General features: G+C 37.1%; 1 protein-coding gene across 2 annotated transcripts in view; it reads left to right on the forward strand.

The window, feature by feature from the left end:
• Positions 1–15,964, forward strand: part of LOC107577289 (forkhead box protein O1-B) — a 33,816-nt gene extending 17,852 nt beyond the window's left edge. The window contains exons 2-4 of one of the 2 annotated variants that reach the window (XM_016263388.1): positions 10,835–11,026; positions 12,180–13,366; positions 14,777–15,964. In XM_016263388.1, coding sequence (XP_016118874.1) covers positions 10,835–11,026; positions 12,180–13,334 — 1,347 coding nt within the window. In that variant the 3' untranslated portion in view covers positions 13,335–13,366; positions 14,777–15,964. Of the gene's footprint in view, positions 1–10,834; positions 11,027–12,179; positions 13,753–14,776 lie in introns of those variants that run through there. The other variant, XM_016263383.1, reaches the window with a different exon arrangement.
• The last annotated feature ends 3,758 nt before the right edge of the window (positions 15,965–19,722 follow it).

Consider the following 19,722-nt stretch of genomic DNA (forward strand, 5'->3'; position numbering starts at 1 on the left):
CGCCAAAGGTTACATAGTGCTGCTTTAAGGTTAGATTTTGATGTTAAATCCACTATTGCATTGTATATAAATGTTCTACAGTCTATACACAATATTAAGTTCAATTACATAAGAAGTAACTGTAATTAAATTACAGAAAAAATAAGAGTAATCCGTTACTTTACTTTTTCATGGGAAAATGAATTAAATTACACTAACTAATTACTTAGTAACTAATTACACCCAACACTGGTTCCTACACTGCTCCAACACACAAACCATGTAGTTTTTAAATAAGCCTGAAGGACTTGATTAGCTGGATCAGGTGTGATTAATTAGGGTTGCATCTAAACTCTGCAGGGCTCCGGCCCTCCAGGACCGGAGTTTGACACCCCTGCTGTAGACAGAGCTGGTTTTGACGGTGATTGTTTGACACTACCATTGAGAAATTTTAACCAAACTATGTTACAGACTTTTCATTAAGACCCTAAAGAATATTATCAACTTGTGGAAAATGGGCATCCAATGACCCCTTTAAATATCATACGTTTTTGAGGAGTCACATGACATTTTACAAACTGAACTAAGTTGCCTTGTCATAATAAATGTCAAATTCCCCGACATGTCATGGGTCTTATCTTACTTCCTGCTGACCGCATTACAAAAAAAGATATTCAAACATCAATAGGCAGTGAAGTAGTTTTGTTGAATCACACTTTTTAAATGTATGCCTTCCAAAAGATATCAAACTTTACTTCGGGGAAAAAAAAACAAGCCATTGTATACGTGAATTTGTATTTTAATGTATTTTTTAAATGATGTCATTGACCCAAAATTTACATGCATGGTATTGTGGCCAGTCAAAAACCTGTCAACTTTATAAGAATGAATAAGAATGTTTGGCTGTAGGAAAGTGAGGGCAGAGTAAATTAATCTTAAAGAGGAGATAAGATCCTAAAGGCATCTCCAATGCTGCAGGATTAGTTATTCAGAAGTTGCACTGATGGCATTATCTTTTCAAAGAGGAGAAAAAGAAAATGGCAGAACGTAGGAGGAGTCGGGGCAGACAAGTGTGGCGGCACGACCGTTTTTCAATATTCACACTGCAGATTCCCAAAGAGGCCTTGATGGTTAGCGGCCTGTTAATGAGACCTTCTAAAGAAACTTGTAAAAAAATTAAAGAGCTCATTTATCACAGCCCACATATCATCCCTGATAGGAAAGTTAAAGTCATTACACTTTGAAGTGTTTCTCTCACAATACTCCTTAAGAAATCTTTTAAAAAGACTGTCGAGGCACAATGTAAAGAGAAGCGTGAAAAGAAAATGGGTGAACCTCTCAAAAGTTGTTTTAGGCCCTGTCCACGCAAACGCGGTTATTTTTAAAACCGCAGCTTTTTCTACGCAGTTTGGCCGTTCGTCCACACGCAAACACAGCACCAGTTCACTGAAACCGAACATTTTTGAAAACGCCTGCCAGGGTGAAGGTTTTCAAAAACTCCGGTTGCAGTGTTATCATGTAGACAGCGAAACCGGAGTTTTTGGCTTGTGACATCGGCGCCTGCACTGTTATCTCCGCCTACTAGAGACTTTTTCAGGCTTCTGATTGGCCAACATGGCTTTACGGTTGAGATTATATCACCACCTGTTGGTTTGGCATGCTCTTGACAGTGCTTCATAGCATGCGTTTGGCTCTGTCAGGTTAGATAGGGGCAGATGCACATTTTCAGGTTTCACCAGAAATATTTGATTGGGTTCAATCCCAGGCTCTGGCTGGGCCACTCAAGCACTTTCACAGAGTTGTCTATGAGCCATTCTTGCTGTGTGCTTAGGGTCATTGTCCTGTTGGAAGGTGAACCTTCTGCCCAGTCTGAGGTTCTGAATGCTCTGGACTAGGTTTTCATTAAGGCTATCTCAATATTTTGGTGCATTGAGCTTTCCTTCTACTCTGACGAGTCCCTCAGTCCCTCCCGCTGAAAAACAGCCCCACAGCACGAGGCTTCTACTTTACTTTTGGGATGGTACTCTGCAGATGATGAGCAGTGCCTGGTTTCCTTCAAACATGATGCTTAGAATTGAGGTTCATCAGACCAGAGAATCTTGTTTCTCAGTCTGAGGGTCCTTTGGGTGCTTTTTTGCAAATTCCAAGTGTTTTTTTCATATGTCTTCATTGAGGAGAGGATTGAGTTTGGCCGCACTGCCATAAAGATTGGTGGATTGTTGCAGTGATGTTTGTCCTTCTGTAGGTTTCTCCCATCTGCGTGTATGATCATGGAGCTCAACTAGAGTGACCATCAGCTTCTTGGTCACCAGTATAACCAAGGCCCTTCTCCATCAATTGCTCAGTTTGGCTGGGCGACCAGCTCTAGGAAGAGTCCTAGTTGTTCCGAGCTTCTTCCATTATGGATAATGGAGGCTACATGCTTCTGTGAACCTTCCATGCAGCAGAATTTTTTTCTGAACTCTTCCCCAGATCTGTGCCTTGACACAAGCCTGTTTCTGAGCTCTACAGGCAGTTTTTTGGACCTCAGGGCTTGGTTGTTGCTCTGATATGCATTTTCAACTGTTAGAACTTTTCTGAGAGGCGTGTGACTTTCCAAATCATACTCATTCAAATAAACTCCACTCGAAGTGTAGTAACATCTACAAGCGATATGAATGCTCCTGAGCTAAATTTCAAGTGTCTCAGAAAGTGTCTTTGGAATCATTTCAGTTTTTTATTTCTAATAAATTTGCAAAATTGTAACAAACCTGCTTTGTCATTATGGTGTATGGAGTGTAAACTGATGTGGGGGAAAAAAGTAATTTAAAGCAGTTTAACATAAGGCTGCAACATAAAACTTGAAAAAAAAATTTAAGGGGTATGAATACTTTCGCAAGGCACTGTATATCTAAAAATAAATTCAAATAGAAAACGGTTGTAAATTGCAGTAATATTTCACAATATTACTCTTTTACCATGTTTTTACCATATTTTTAATCAAATAAATGCATCCTTGGAGGCTTAAGATACTTTTTTTTTTTTTTTTTTTCCATTTTTCAGAAACATCCGAGACAACGTTGATACTGCCATAACTGATATAACTCCAAAACGTAAAACAGCAACCTCTGAGCAATAAAAAGTGGCTTTGGGCAAGATTAAAGGGTTCAAAGTGCTAAACGGCTTAGTTTTATTTGAAACTACAGTTAATCAGTCATTTTTCGCAGTCGGACTACTTAGTATTGTTGCTTATAGGTGCAAAAACGTTATTTAACCGTTACAGTGACTGACTGATAAGCAGTACTGCAATCAGGGACTCTCTTCACATGTCAGACAACACAGAGGAGCGCTGAGTCTCCTCGCTACATCATAGGGCAGGACTTTGTATAATTTATTAGGGCATTTTACTCCCCAAAGGTCCCATTGGAGGCCCCTGTGTGGGTCTGCTCTGTGCAGAGCAGGAGGGCAGACGGGGCTCCTATCAGCTTCACGCTGCTTTTCCTGAACGGATGGGCCGAGGAGGGCAATGGGCCCTCTCTCTAACTGCACATGTGGGACGTCAAGTTTTTCTCTTTGTCCCTCTGTCTCTGTCTCTGTTTCACTCTCTACCCAGCTGCCAGTATGCACACTAATACACACACTTACACTCACTTGTGCATATGTTTTCTAACTACTAACCAAAAGAAAACAGACTTTGAACAAGCAAGATTAGGGCTCTTTGCAGTTTATGCGTTTATCCCTAACGGTAGGCATGAGCAGGATTGTGTTATTCTTTACAGCAGTATCAGGTAGATTACAGTCCGTGTGTATGTTTATGTACATCTCATTGTGTTCGCCATCATCTTTTCCTGTCCCTCATCTCTGCGACCACATGAAATGAAGGTAAAGTGCAGCCTGCTAGAGATTTCTTCATAAGTGCAGGTGCTTTTATTACTCCAGGTGCTTACTTGTTACTGTGAGAATCTACTCCAGATTACAGTGCTACTGTATTTCTGTAGGCGTCACAGGAAGGTCTGAAATCTGTGTTTGAGGTCTGATATTGAATTCAGTTTATGTTTATAATTAAATACATTTTAAATTAATTATCACTTTAAAAAGATCACGTAAATTATTTGTAAAACTTTGTGTGCTTAATTATAATAGTAAATAATTAATTGGTTGTCGTTTTTAATTATCTCTCTCTCTCTCTCTCTCTCTCTCTCTCTCTCTCTCTATATATATATATATATATATATAATTTTAAATATATAAATATTTGATATATTTAAATATTAAATTGTAGTTTTTAGTATAATTAAAACATAACTGAAAGACAGTGTAGCTAAATTTTTGCACATTTTAAAGAAAATGGGAGTGATATTAGCCCAAGAAAATCTCTCCTCCTAAGGTATGGTGAGTGGTTGCCTACAGTATGTGGTTGCTAAGGAGCTCTAATTGGTTTTTAATACTTTGCTATGTGGTTTCTAGAGTGTTCTGGGTAGTTGCTATTCAAAGAGATCACTTCACCCCACCGCAAAATGTAAGGTGTCAGTTAAGCCTGTATCATAAACTGTCCAGGGCATGTTACGCACAATAATTTAATACTGAACAGATTTCTGAAAAAGTCAATGAAAAGTTCAGCAAGTTCTGCTGAATAAAAAGGAAAAATTATGAACACTCTGAATAATGCTGCATGTATGTATGTATATATATAGAATACTAATAAAATAACTACTAACCTAAGTTTTTCATTCATAACAGGTTCCCTGACACACACATATTTTTATTCTCTTCTTTTTCACTTCAGTGTTAAATATTTACAATGAAGGAGAGAGAGAGAGAGAAAGATAAAGCGGATGTGCGCAGGAGGAAGTGGTTAGCCCATTGAAGTCTCTTGTCACAGCTTATCTCGAAGGACCTCTTGCCGTTCTGTGTTGAACTTGTACATTCCACTTGTGTTTATCTCTTCTCACTGAAATCTCACCCACTGACATTATTGTCTCAATCAGAACTCGGGAAAAGCACTTTTTGACATGTATTTTTGTCTATCTATTTATATTTATATGTATATTATTTTATATATATATATGCCTAGTTACCAGACATATTGAGCCTTGCTGCACACATGGAACCTGGCAGGTTCGAGTCCAGCTTGCATCAAGTCTTGATCCATTCCTCATCTATTTCTCCAATTTTTTTTTCTCAAATGAAAATAAAAATCTTTGACATCCATTTCAAACGGTACGTTTACTGCTTTCTGTGCATATGGCAGGGAGGGAGGTGTGGTATTATGTTTATGTGTGAACATCAGGCACTTATCTGTCAGTTCGCACCTGGTCTTTGGAAGCGCTGCTTGTTTACTCGGACTGGCGTTCGTTGTCAAGATGTCACGGCTGACTGGCTGCAGTCAAACAGCTGTGCAGGAGTTATCCAATCCACTGGAGCCAATGTTTGAATATGTTCTCAGTAGAGCATTTTACACCGTGTCTACACTGCAGGCCTTCCCATTATTACTGTAACAAAGCAAGTGCATAATGTGTTGTGAGCGATTTGCTCTCTTTTAGTGCAGATAGTACCACCACCGCTTTCTTCAAATTAGTTTTTTAAATAAATATTTTAACAAAATATTTTTATTCAGGTTAATTAAAAAATAACTGTAACACAGTGTAATTTGAGTGGCATGTGCCCATGCAAATTTTTCATCATGATGGCTGCATCTCACTGATTTCATTTATTGCATGTGGAGCTGATTCTGTTTGACTGGCAAACTGACAAACCTTTATTTAACAGCCTGAAATTAGATGAGTTTCAATTTGCACAAACCCTTAGCACATTTCCCACCCATCTCTGTAGAAATTGGTGCATAGGTCCACAGTTTTTCCATCTTACACTTCAGTTGACTCAGATCTTACCCAAAGGGGATTTTAATGCACACTTTTCTTTACTGTCGTAGATCAGTTGGGGATATCCCAGATCTGAGACCAAAGGTCATTCTGTAGCCTTGAAATACCTTGCATACCTGTGATAAGAGAAGAGTAGAGAGAGGCGAAGGCCCCACACCATGTATAGATGTCCCATGTACTGATGTCAGACCAGAATTACTAGGTTAATTCACCCAAAATTACAATTGTCATAATTTTTTCACATCCTTCCAAAATAACTTGTGTGCTATTTTTTGAATCTTTGAAGCCATACGGTAGTGTTGTGTGAGGAACAAAATGAAATTTAATTTATTGAAAATCTACCCTAGCTCTCAAATCTGATTTGCATTTGTGTGCATTCAAACAGCATCCAGAATTGACATCTGTGACACAGTTGAATTGATGCGCTGATGTGTCTAAAGGGCCTTTTTCTGATTTTGGAGGAACAGATTTCATGCAATCCTGGCTATTACTCACTTCCTGTACTGTACATTATAAAGCTGACCCTGAGATCAGTAGTCAAAGACTAACTGCAAGCTTAAATCTATTTTGAGGGTATTGAGTAAATAACCATACCTGAACCTGAAATTATTCTGGCATTAGCGTAATTTTGTTCTTTTTGAACGTGTGATCACCAGTTTGATTAGAAAACTGTAACACCTTCTCCGTCGCATTCCTGTAGTGACTCATATCCTGCCGCCCGGCCTGGTGTGCATGTGCAAAGCGTGTGTTCTGAATGTGACTGTGTGTGTGTGTGTGTGTGTGTGTGTGTGTGTGATCTGCTAATGTGACTAGATGAATTTATGCATGAGTACCCTGGAACACTCACAACATCCTTTCTTTCTTTCTTTAACTGTCTTTTCTTCTTTATAGGAGGAGTGAAGTGTAGAGTTTCAAGAGACAACATTTTGTCAAATTATGTTTTTGGTATAGCAAAGTTTTCGATCAAAAAAAAAACTGAAAAATTAAGTGTTTAGTGAAAGTATGTTTTACTGATTATAAGACCAGGTTGTTTTAAATTTGTAAAACCTTTTACATTTTAGAAAAATGTACATTTATTTTGAATGTTATAAATAAAATTATATTCTTTTTTTATTGTCATGAATGTTACTTGAATGAGAGTATGTATGAAAAATACTGAGTGTATTATGGTGCAATTTTTCTTTGGAATGTACAGTATAATGGTACTATAATGGTTACTGATACTTTTACATTGCCTTTGCTGTCAACTAACGATCACTTAAATTGAATCATAAAAAATTAAATAACACTGTTTCATTTAGGAAATCTTAAATGTAATATTCGTTTTTTTTTTTTTTTTTATATATATTAGCAAACAAGTCAGAATGAAAACAATGTAACATCTCAATTCAACATCATCCATCCCTTCCGCCCCCCACCCTCCCCGTACAGTATGTGGAAAATAATGTGTTTTTGAACCTTAAATCGCATAAACACATTTCATTACACCAAATCACAAAATAATGTTATTTTTAGCAACAAACATTTTAATTACAAAATAGTCAAAAATATCATTCGAATTAATATACAACTTTAATATCAGCAGATATGAAAATTATATATATTAGAATTTTATTTTCTTATATATTTTAAATATTATAAAAGAACAAAATATAATTTTAATAGTATCCCTTTTAACGGTTATCGGCCTGAACATATTGATTATCAACTATTAATATTGGACTGAATTTTAATATCCAGGCATCCCTATTATTTCTGTCTGTCTTTTTTATTTCTGTCTTTCTTTGTCTCTCTCGCTCTCTCTCCCTCTCCCTCGCCCTCTCTCTCTCTCTCTCAGTCAAGGTGGAGTGAGGCTATGCTGTGGGGGTTCCGTTACAGTGTAGACAGATGCCAGACTGCCCCATACGTTATTACTCTCCCTGTGTCTGTTTGCAAGGGTCTGTCAGCAGTACTGGAGAGGCTGTCCTCCTCTACACACATGCACAGATACACACACACACACACACACACACAGCGAACTCATCGACCCCGTCCCTCACAGCAGGAAAACATTCCCACTGCCCCGCCTCTACCTCAACACTCCTCCTCCTCCTCCTCCTCCTTCATGACTCAATGCTTACTACCTCCCTTCTTCACCACTTTACTTTCCGTACTGGTACCACTCTTTCTCATTTTATCTCTATTCCTCCAGTTCTTCCTTTTCCTCTCACTCAGCATCCTTTCCTCAGCTCTGTTTTCCCTCATTATTCTTATCCTAGTAGGGCCAGTTAAACGGGTCAGACAGAAGATCCAGAACGGGTGTTTCCAGACCCCCTGCACACTTGCTCATTCACCCTGTTCGAATCTATGCAGGCGTTCTCTTCACTGATTCTGTGATGTAGAAGCCGCATTTCCCTTGACTTGACCTCTGTGGTCATGACCTTCAGCTGACCTTCTTCTGAGGCTTGAGCCTCTGCTTTCCCTCTTCCTACCAATTTACTTCCTGTTACACAGGAAACAGGCAGTTCACCCCACCAGTAAAGTGACACTTGATTTTTTAATTTAAAATGTAGTAATACATAAATACTTAATTTGCTTGGACCAATAAAGTCAAACTGCTTCAACTTTCTAGTGTTGATCTAGTAAGGCTTCACACAACGATTTAGTTTTTTGAATGTTTTAGAGACACATAATAAGCATATAACCAGCAACTCTTCCCTTTGAAAGATCCAAAGTGTTTTTACATGTGGATCCATGTGGTCTATGTGTATGGTTGCAATTTCTAACTTTCTTCTTTTATTTTGTACATTACTTGAATTATACTAAAACAGGCCTCATTCATTTTTCACATTTTTTTATTATTATGGATTATATGCTGGATGGGTTTTATTTTCTGCACTTATCATCATAATTTCTTGTCCCAATTTCATGCTAATGTAGAATAAGGATGATATCACAAATTTGCTTTTAGATCTGATACCAACTACTATCAATGACGCAAATAACTCTATTAAATGTATTTATTTTTTCTATTTTTGAGAGGGAAATTAGTAATTATAGCCGTTTGTCATTATGTACTTATATTATTTTTATGTTTGTTGTTCATCATTACAAAAAAAAATTTAAATTTGAAAACACTTCGATCATCAGACATTCATCAACACCATTAATAAATGTCACATTTACTCTTTTATTTTTACCATTATTTATTATGAAATAACTACGTTATGACCTCTGGTAACATTGTTAATTTTATACTTTAATAATTATGATGGCATGTAGGGATGCACGATATTGGATTTTTGCCGATATCCGATATGCTGATATTTTTCAACTCTTTTTGGCCGATAGCCGATGCCGATACCGATATATTTACTTTTGTTTGGAAACAATACCAAGTCTCTCCTGTGTGGAAATTATAAGCAAATCATTTTTAATTTTGGTAAATTTTTAACTAGAACTTCATTATTGTTTATTTAATTCTAACAAATAAGTTCTAGTTAAAACATTTTTATAATAACAGTACATTAAAGCTTTGAAAATAACTATAAATAAACTATATATATCAATTGCTGAATTTTTTTCTCAGAAAGATGCAGTAGTAACCTTAAAATTTTAATTTAAGAATTAACATTTGTAGATGGTCTAAAGCAAAAGAGATGTAAAAATTCTGAAAATCTTTTAGAGCTCATAATTTGTTTAAAAAAATATATTACACATTAATGAATAAATCAGTATATATAAAATTATTTAATTTACAAATGTCATGTTTGTGATTTTTTTTTAAATTCATGTAAGCTATAGCTTCTGACCTTTAAATCAAAACATACTCATAATTTTATGACATCAATTACTGCTTTATTTAATCAGAAACACAGTCTAAATATTGTTTGTGTATTGTACTTTCACTTTATTAAAAATAGGCCAACAGTGCCCCCTACGGAATTAAAACTCCTTTAGGCATTAGGACCCAGGGGAGGCTGCTGCTGCTGCCACTGCACGTGCTATTACGGTTTACTCTATCATACACCGAAGCGTCATTCTGTACATGCTTTCTCAGTTTAAATGCAGCATCCAAAAGAGTGAATCTAATCATCATTCAGACAAAACTTTGCTTCAAAAATGAGTCACACTGCTGACGTGATGTAATCGCTAGCACACCCTGAGCACATGAGTTAACCTATTCCTCTTATCAGCAAGACATATCGGCATAATTTTTCAAATCGGGCCATGCCGATATTTACATTTAAAGCCATTATCGGCCGATTCCGATATTGGTCCGATAATATCGTGCATCCCTAATAGCATGGGATCATCAAAATACCACACAAAACAAATTACCAATCACAATTTCATTCTTGAGTTTGTCCTTTATCCTCTTCTAAATGTCTGTATGGTTTACTTTTTCCTGTTCATCTCTTCTCAATGAGCAGTTCAGGCCTGAATGATGTCACTTTTCCCCAAAGAAATCACGATAAGAGTTAAGCTAGCAAAATATTTTAGACTTTTAAATTGTACTATGATAGTCTCTCTTCTCTTTCTTAGTAGATGTTGGTCTGGTCAGGGTGTGAATGGAAAAACTGAAGCAGACAAAATATCATTAGCGCAGGATGTGTGTGTGTATAGGTTGAGTTCAGTGTGTGCCTCCAAAAAGGACATGACTATTACAGCTTTTCCTCTGCCAGCTAACTGGCTATTGCTCTACTTCATATTGTCACTAGGCTCTGAGAAGGCTGCTTGTATATGATTGTCTGTGATTGTGTGCAAATATTGGCTGTTTTGTCTATCAAAAGTCACTTCTCTTTTATGTGACTGGTGTATCTCGTATGTTTTGTTATATCTGAGTGTCTTACAACATTAAAGCATGATATTATGACATTGATTTGGACAATTGCAGGTCATTATGATTAGTTTTCTGTCAGATGTCTATACTCAGATTTTCATGTTCTCATCTCGTTCTTTCTCTCTCTCTCTCTCTCTCTCTCTCTCTCTCTCTCTCTCTCTCCCCCTGACAGAACTCAATCAGACACAATCTGTCCTTACACAGTCGTTTCATGCGCGTCCAGAATGAAGGAACTGGGAAGAGCTCGTGGTGGATGCTGAACCCTGAGGGGGGAAAGAGCGGCAAGTCTCCACGCCGGAGAGCCACTTCCATGGACAACAACAGCAAGTTCATAAAGAGCCGCGGACGAGCAGCCAAGAAAAAGGTCAGCTGAGGGGGAAAAAAATCTCTGCTTGCTCACTAGGTGCAGATTCACTCGTTCTCTCTTTTTCCCTTTCTCTCTCTCTCTCTCTCTCTCTCTCTCTCTCTCTCTCTCTCTCTCTCTCTCTCCCCCTGACAGAACTCAATCAGACACAATCTGTCCTTACACAGTCGTTTCATGCGCGTCCAGAATGAAGGAACTGGGAAGAGCTCGTGGTGGATGCTGAACCCTGAGGGGGGAAAGAGCGGCAAGTCTCCACGCCGGAGAGCCACTTCCATGGACAACAACAGCAAGTTCATAAAGAGCCGCGGACGAGCAGCCAAGAAAAAGGTCAGCTGAGGGGGAAAAAAATCTCTGCTTGCTCACTAGGTGCAGATTCACTGTGTGCCGAAACATTAATGTATTGGTTTAAACTACTGTAAGCATCACTCAACATAAGGCTTCTGCAATCAGTTATTTAATTATACATACTGTTAAAAAAAATCTTGTCTTTGATTTTTGTCTGTATAAGTGGCACATTGCAACACCTCAACTAAATAGTTAGCATTGTAATTTATAAAGCGGTCAATACTGAAAAGCATAAATTGTGCTGCATTACAACATGCCTTTAGTTGATTTCTATTTTTGATGCACTTCAAGCTACTTTATTTTCCCTGACCATCTGAAACCAAAAACATTTTTTATGAATATAATGTGACATTTGTTTGAGTTTTTAATTTAATTAAAATTTTATTTAATCTGTTATATGTTTTTGTTTATATCTGCGAAGCCAACTTGTTATGGTTCTGGTCTCAGGACTACTAATTTAAACAAATAATATATTTTTTTAAAATACTAATTAAAATAATAATTTTTTAAAATGTTTTTAAAAACATTTTTATGCACAATTTTAGTGGTGCTAAAATTCTGTGTAAAATTACTTCTCTGTTCTAAAACAACCCAGAAAAAAAACTTTTTTCCTTCCTTTTTCCAGTCAAATTCAGTTTAAAAATAATTCATGGCCTCAAACTTAAATCTCATTGGTTTGCATTAATGAGATGATAAATAGTTGTGCTACTTCCAGTGTAGACATGGTGTTAAAGTGACTTACAGCAATATATATCTGAGCAATAATGTGTTACAGTTGGTTTTCATAGCTCTTCTTTTGTATCTGTAGATGTCGTTGCAGAGTGGGCTGGACGGTGGTTCTAACAGTCCTGGTGCTCAGTACCCAAAATGGCTCGGCAGCCCCAACTCTCACAGCAATGATGACTTTGAACCCTGGACCACATTTCGTACCCGTGCCAGCTCTGATGCCAGTACGCTCAGCGGCCGTCGCTCACCGTTCCTACCTGAGGAGGATGAGGCCGGTGAGGTTCCCATCGGGTACCCAGGCACTAAACTGGGCGGCCCCCTCCCCAGCCTTTCTGAAGTGACGGGTCACCACGGTTCCGAGAACGTGATGATGGACAATCTCTTAGACAACCTCAACCTCATCTCACCCAAAAATAACACCCAGGGCAGCCAAGACGCCCAAACTGCACTGTCTTCGCCCATGATGCAAGGTAGCCCTGGGTACCCGTCTTACAACTCCCCCAGTATGGGTCCTCAGCCCCAAGTCCAGCAGGACTACCGGAAGTGCCTGTATGTACAGGCTGGGGTAGGCGGACTGGGTCCCATTGCCATACCGACTTTATCGGACAGTCAACCAGGAGGCTACGGACCCTTCGTGAGTCAGTACAACTGTGCTGCAGGGCTGCTCAAAGAGCTGCTGAGCGCAGATTCACATCCGAGAGGGGACATGATGCAGCCTTTAGAGTCAGTGGGGTCTGGAGAAGGGCGACGGGTGCTACCTAGCTATGCTAGTCAAGGACAAATGGGACAGGGGGGCAAAATGATCACGCATCCTCACCTGCACGCGCACCCACACTCGCTTCATCAGTTGCCCTCGCCAGCAATGGGCATGAATGGCTGTGCCCTTTTGCCCTATGGGCATCCTGTTCGCCTCGGTAACATGAAGCTACAACCACACCTGCCTCATCACGCTCAACTAGGAAGAGGCGGAGGCGAAGCCGGGATGCCGAATTACACCAATGGCAACGGTTTCCACAGGCACGGACCGGGACCTCACCAACATCACAGCCACCCGGAGCGGCTGCCCAGTGACTTAGATGACATGTCGATCGAACAGCTGGAGTGTGACGTAGAAACCGTCCTTCACGACACGCTCATGGATGGCGATGCTCTGGACTTCAACTTCGACCCCATGAGCAGTCAACAGAGTTTCCCACATGGGGTGAAGACCAACACGCATAGCTGGGTATCTGGATAAACACGTTATCTACTCAAAACACATACAGATTGGTGAGGCAGGATGTTTATAATAATATGATATGAATTAATCATAACAAATGTGTGAATATATATGTAAATATGTCATAGACATAAGCAGAATGCTGAATGCTGTAGGTCATACCAAAAGGCTACACATACAAGAACCTTACATTTCCTTCCCATCTGCAAGGAATCAATTATTACAAGCGTAAAATAAAACAAAAGTAAAATAAATAAATATAATTTTGCCATAATTGAAGCCCATCTCCGCATGATTGCGACTTTATTTCCCATTATTGTGTCTCTGTCTTGCCATTCTGTCCTTATTTCTCACAGTTGTGCCTTTTTTTTATAGATAAGAATACATATCTCGCAATTCCAATTTTATTTCTCCCAATTCTGAATTTATTTCTCACAATTGCAGCTTTTTTATAGATATGGAAATATATCTTGCAATTTAAATTTTATTTCTCCCAATTCTGAATTTATTTCTCACAATTGCAGCTTTTTTTATAGATATGGAAATATATCTTGCAATTTAAATTTTATTTCTCCCAATTCTGAATTTATTTCTCGCTATTGCAGCTTTTTTATAGACAATTCCAATTTTATTTCTCCCAATTCTGAATTTATTTCTCACAATTGCAGCTTTTTTTATAGATATGGAAATATATCTTGCAATTTAAATTTTATTTCTTTTAAATTTGAAAACACTTCGATCATCAGACATTCATCAACACCATTAATAAATGTCATATTTGCTCTTTTATTTTTACCATTATTTATTATGAAATAACTACGTTATGACCTCTGGTAACATTGTTAACTCCCAATTCTGAATTTATTTCTCGCTATTGCAGCTTTTTTATAGATCTGGAAATATATCTTGCCATTTAAATTGTATTTCTCCTAATTCTGAATTTATTTCTCACAATTGCGACTCTATTTCTTGTAGTTGTAAATATATATCTTGCTATTCTGAATTTATTTCTCCTAATTCTGAATTTCTCACAATTGTGTCTCAATTTTTCGTAGTTGTGAATATATATCTCGCAATTCTGATTTGAATTCTTCCAATTCTGAATTTATTTCTCACCATTGTGACTTTATTTCCTGTAGTTGTGACTATATATCTTATAATTCCGGTTTTATTTCTCCCAATTCTGAATTTGTTTCTCACAATTGCAGCTTTATTTCTTGTAGTTGTGACTACAGAAAGTAGTCGACCGAAATGCCTATTACTGCCGCATGTACCGCCACCTACTTTATTTCTCATAGTTGTGACTGTATATCTAGAAATTCCAATTTTATTTCTCTGAATTCTGACTTCATTTCTCACAATTGCAACTTTGTATATCTCATATAAAATAGAAAAATTACTGACATCACAGATGTCATTTAGTTCACTATTACCGTTTTCTCTTTTCTCTCTCTGAAGAGTGTGCATGCACCTCATGAACTGTTTACCTCAGTCAGAACTTCTGCAACCAATCAGCAGAGGCCAGTGAATGGTCATTATTTACTGATTTACAGTACATTGTTCCAGTGACTCCATGAATGTCATCATAATCTTCTTTTTGTTTGTGGTTAGTCGGAACGTAAATATTGAAACCGTTTAATCAAAAATAGTCATGTCAAACACTCAGATATTTGAGATTGTTTTGTATATTTTTTGTCTATTTGGGCTTTCAGTTTGGCACTGTATGTCACTCAAATGAATTCAGGGCAGATGTGTGTGTCATATTAACTGGAGTACTGTGTAATGTCTGGTGTAGTGTACATTACGGTTATCTTTGTCATTTCAGGGTGCTGAATGAATGTGTTTTGTACAGAGATGTATATTTTTGTTGTACTGATGGGTTGGTAAATGAAATGTTTATATTTGTACATTTGTAAGCATCTTACAGGTCATTTAAATGCTCTTCAATAACCCCTCCCAGCCTTTAAATGTCTAAAAAATCCTTTTATTGTGGCCTTGTTTGCTGTACATATAACATAGATTTTCTCAAACTGCTGGAGGAAATTCTTTCATTGTATATAATGATGTGTACTTTGTGCCTTCCCCTCTTACAACCTGGCGTTTGATTGATGTGATGATTTTTCATCAATTTCTAAATTAAAATCCATTTTTATTTATTTTTTTAACAAATTAAAAGAATGTCAGAGGGGTATAACAGTCCTGAGATAATCGTAAAAAAGTCTTAATATTAAAAGGCCATTTAATTTTAAGTATAACCCCAAGAAAACGTCATGATATTCATGATTCAAAACCCCCCCGGAAGAAGAATTTGGAAGAAATTTAAAATGAGCTATGATGAGATTCTTCAGAAAAGGTCACTGGAGGCAACATTTACTAAAGACTAATTTAGCATCTGTCTTGAGAGCATCAGGCTTAAGGCCTCTTAAAATGTTTTTACAATTATATGATAATTTTGTGTAATTTAAGATTTTTCTCTGTTGTCTTAATAATGTACATGCGCGCACACACACACACACACATTCATTGTAACTGCACATCTACAAAATATTTAATGCTTTGAGATTTCTAACATGTGAGATTTTCTATCTAAGCAGTGAGGGGTACCAAGAAGGTTTGTAAATTTAAAAGAATTTTAAACATATGCATATATTATTTGACAGATATAAAACAACAATCTGCATTTTGTAGTAATTTCAGACTGTCTATGAATATTATAAGTATACTTTTGTTTGTTTGTGTCTGTTATCTAATATCTGTATATAATTTTAAGCATCCTTAAGTGTTCTTAAAGAGTGTCTGAGTGTAATTTTTTTTTGTCTGTTTGTTTGGATCTTTTGACATAAAATGCGTTGATTTTGTCTTATTTAATAATCACAAATGTCATTTGTTTTGACTCTAATTTCTTAATGGACGAATGTGTCTCAAATGTGTTAGTGAAGTCTTTTTTGGGGGGGCTGATTTTAATGTCTGACATGACCTAATTGAGATGGGAGATGTATTCCCACTGTAGCCAATTGTACATTAGAAACATACACTCATCGTACAGTCCTTGTCAGAACCACATGCTTTTTTTTTTGACTAGTTCTACATGGAGGAAGTGCCTATTAATATTGTAATGTAAACAGCGATGAAGAATTGATTTTAATTTAAAAAGAAAATTGCAGCTGTTATATGAAGCCATAATTGTATATAAAGATATGAATATATAAATTAAGAAGAGTCTGTCATTTTTTTTTTAATGCTGAGAGCAATCTTTTTGAGTTTTTGTATTGTGTATCACTGTGTTAGGAGTTTGGATGGGTGAGTGTGTAAGTGAGTCTGATATTAATTTACAGAACCGTGTGCTCACAGGAACTTGGATCAAAATGTCTAATCGGCATCTGATGTTATTAGAGGTCCAGAAGAACGTATATAAAACTAGATTTGCATATCAAGAAAAAACAGTGCTTTCAAAGGCATAGTAAAGTTGAGTAAGTTTATGTTTCGCATCATTTCTGTTCATTAGGCATACTCACAAGAATCAACAGTCACTGTGCATTTACTTTTATGGAAGGAACACTAGACCCTTCACAATCAAGTATGCACATTGACGCACAAAAGACGAACAATTGCAATTGTTATCTCTGTTGGTTTCAACGTGAACGTTCTTTTGTGTCGGATCTGAATGATTTGTTTACAAAGTCCAAACAAGCGGGAGATTATCACTGGGAAACCATGTCAATTTTGGACTTTTAGTAACAAAAAGCTATCATAACGCTTCAGACGACTTCAAATAAATAGTATGACGCCTTTGCATCAATTTTAAGCACAAAATCTCCAGTCCCCATTCGTCAGTTTTCTTCGTTTGTGTTACAAGAAAGAAACAAACTCATACAAGCTGGAACTGCATGAGGGTGAGTAAACAATGGCAGAATTTACATTTTTGGGGGAGTCAACTAACTCTTTAAAAAGACAGTTTTATTCATATAAAACGAAAGTTCCTGGCTGAACTAATAACAAGATAATAGCCTCTGCTGGTCTTCCGTGTGCAGCATTCCGGTTGAACTGAAGGTGAAGAGGGTGAGACGGAGGACAGAGGATCTTTTTGGTGTCGAGTCATTGACCGACATCTCTGGTTAAGTGAAAGGGCAGCACGTTGTCCCCTCTTGCTGGGTCAGGTCGGTTGTAGCCTGGGTCTCTGTGGTGGGTCAGGTATGTTGAAGAATGTGGCTAGACACATATGCTCCCCATATGTTCCTCTTGATGGATCTGCAGAGAGGGATTAGGAAGAAAGAAGAAGAGAGGCCACGTTAGGACGCTAGAACACTAGGACATGAGTTCACTTTGCGGGACACGCCAAGAAATGAACTCGTAGACCTCTTTCTCACTGTCACATAGGAATCTCTTTAACTACTTCTAAGCTGTAGGGGGTTTATGTCATCTTGTTGACAATTGTGTGTTCTTCTGATTTAGAGAGACTTTCTGTTCAAAAGCACCACTATTTAAAGTTTTCTTGTGCCAACAATCAGGTTTCTTCATTTAGCTTTTGGACATAAACCACACTGAGCTCTTTTAGTCCTTTGAAGATGCATCTAAATGGTCACATGGCCATTTTATGAGAATTCCACTGGGATTTGTTACTTCGATATATTCTTTATTCTGCAGTAAATGAGAAATCCATAAGGACATATACAGTTTTCCACCTTTTGTGTCTGTTTGTAATATCTAAAAACATAAAATAATATATAAATAAGTCATACTGTGTAATATGTTTAAGTGAGTTGCAAGTTGCAATGTTTCTTTTACAATTAAACATCTATTTGTGGCACAGGCTCTATTCAGTTTATATGCATCCATCCGCATACACACACCTGCATTTCTACATACGTGCATGGACAATTTCTTTAAGACACAGAGACTTGGTTCATGCAAAGATTTCTTGTTCCCCCTTCTTCCCCTGTTTTAAAGTGTCCACGGTGAGGCTCAGGCCACAGTTTGTTCAAGGAGGAAGTGAGACTGTATGTCTCTCCTCAGCCAGAAACCACCAGGCAAACTTTCAGCTGCCAAAATAGAACCCCATCGAGACTTCAGCTGAAGTTCATCAAGTTCAGCACAAGTGTGTCAGCATGCAGCACACACTCACACTGGGTCAGGTAGACCCTCAAGTTGATGTTCAAAAACAAAACCGAAAGTGCGTTATTAAAACCTTAATTTAAAAGTTCTTTCAGTGCTTGCAGAAAATTGTATTCTTTGGAATTTTTTATTGGTGCACTATAAATGCTCTTCCTATTTCATGGTTAAAAGGAAAAGTTGAAGTTGGAATAATGACTTCCTTCAAAAAAGTACCATAAAAGTGGTCCATATGACTTGTGCTCTATATTTTTTGAATATATGTATATATACAGTATATATATATATATATATACGGGGTGTAGGTTCTCGAACTGTACCGTTCTCTGCCCACAGCTCAGCACGCACTTGCACCACGGTTCAACTTGAATCTGACAATGCATCTGTAATATGGCTTGTTAAAAATGTTTTTGTTGTTGTTGTTGTTGTTCTTATTTTCTTTATTTTTATTTGACAGTATAGTGCTTTTTTCCCTAAACATAGCACACACCGAACCGTACCGAAACTGTGACTCTAAAACCGTGATACAAACCAAACCATGAGTACTTTGAACTGTTACACCCCTAATATATAAACAATAATGAGTAGCGTACATTTTTAACAAGATTTACAGAACACATTCAATGTCATTCAGGGTAACAATGGCTCATATAGCCTACTAACAAATCACATTTAGAAACAGAATCATTTGATGTCATTAAATGACTCTATGTATATCACAGTACAGCCCTCAAAACCTAATTAATTGTCATTTAAAATCTTCACCAATCTTTATCACTATCCTTCAAACCAATATGCTTTACCCATTTGTCAGCAAAACGTTTTTATCTTTTAAAATATGATCAAATTTAGTATGATCGCTTTAATAAGTACAGGTCAATAAGTATGCTGTTTCATTTTTACATAAATATATCTGTTACGCTGAATGACGATAAAACATTATTTCACCCATATTTTGACATTTTTTCACAAAAGTTATTTAAAACATTAGACACTTTACTTTCACTTTGTATATGTACAGTATATTGTTATTATATATAATAATATCTGATTTGTTTTCTGACTAACCCCATATTTCTAACTTAAATTTAGTAAACACCATACAGTATATCTCCCATCATCTGTTTATTGCGACCATGTGGCACATAAACTTTAAGTCTGGATTTTCATTGTTGTTATGGCTGAAATTTAAACAAACCAAAAGTTTAAATGCTCTACAGAAACGTGAAATATCAGAAATGCACATTAAATCTCTCAGTTCTGGCCTTCATTAGTGCTGCCTCTCTCATTTTACTGT

This window comes from Sinocyclocheilus grahami, unplaced genomic scaffold, assembly GCF_001515645.1.
Source record: "Sinocyclocheilus grahami isolate Dianchi unplaced genomic scaffold, SAMN03320097.WGS_v1.1 scaffold32.1, whole genome shotgun sequence".
NCBI lineage: Eukaryota > Metazoa > Chordata > Actinopteri > Cypriniformes > Cyprinidae > Sinocyclocheilus > Sinocyclocheilus grahami.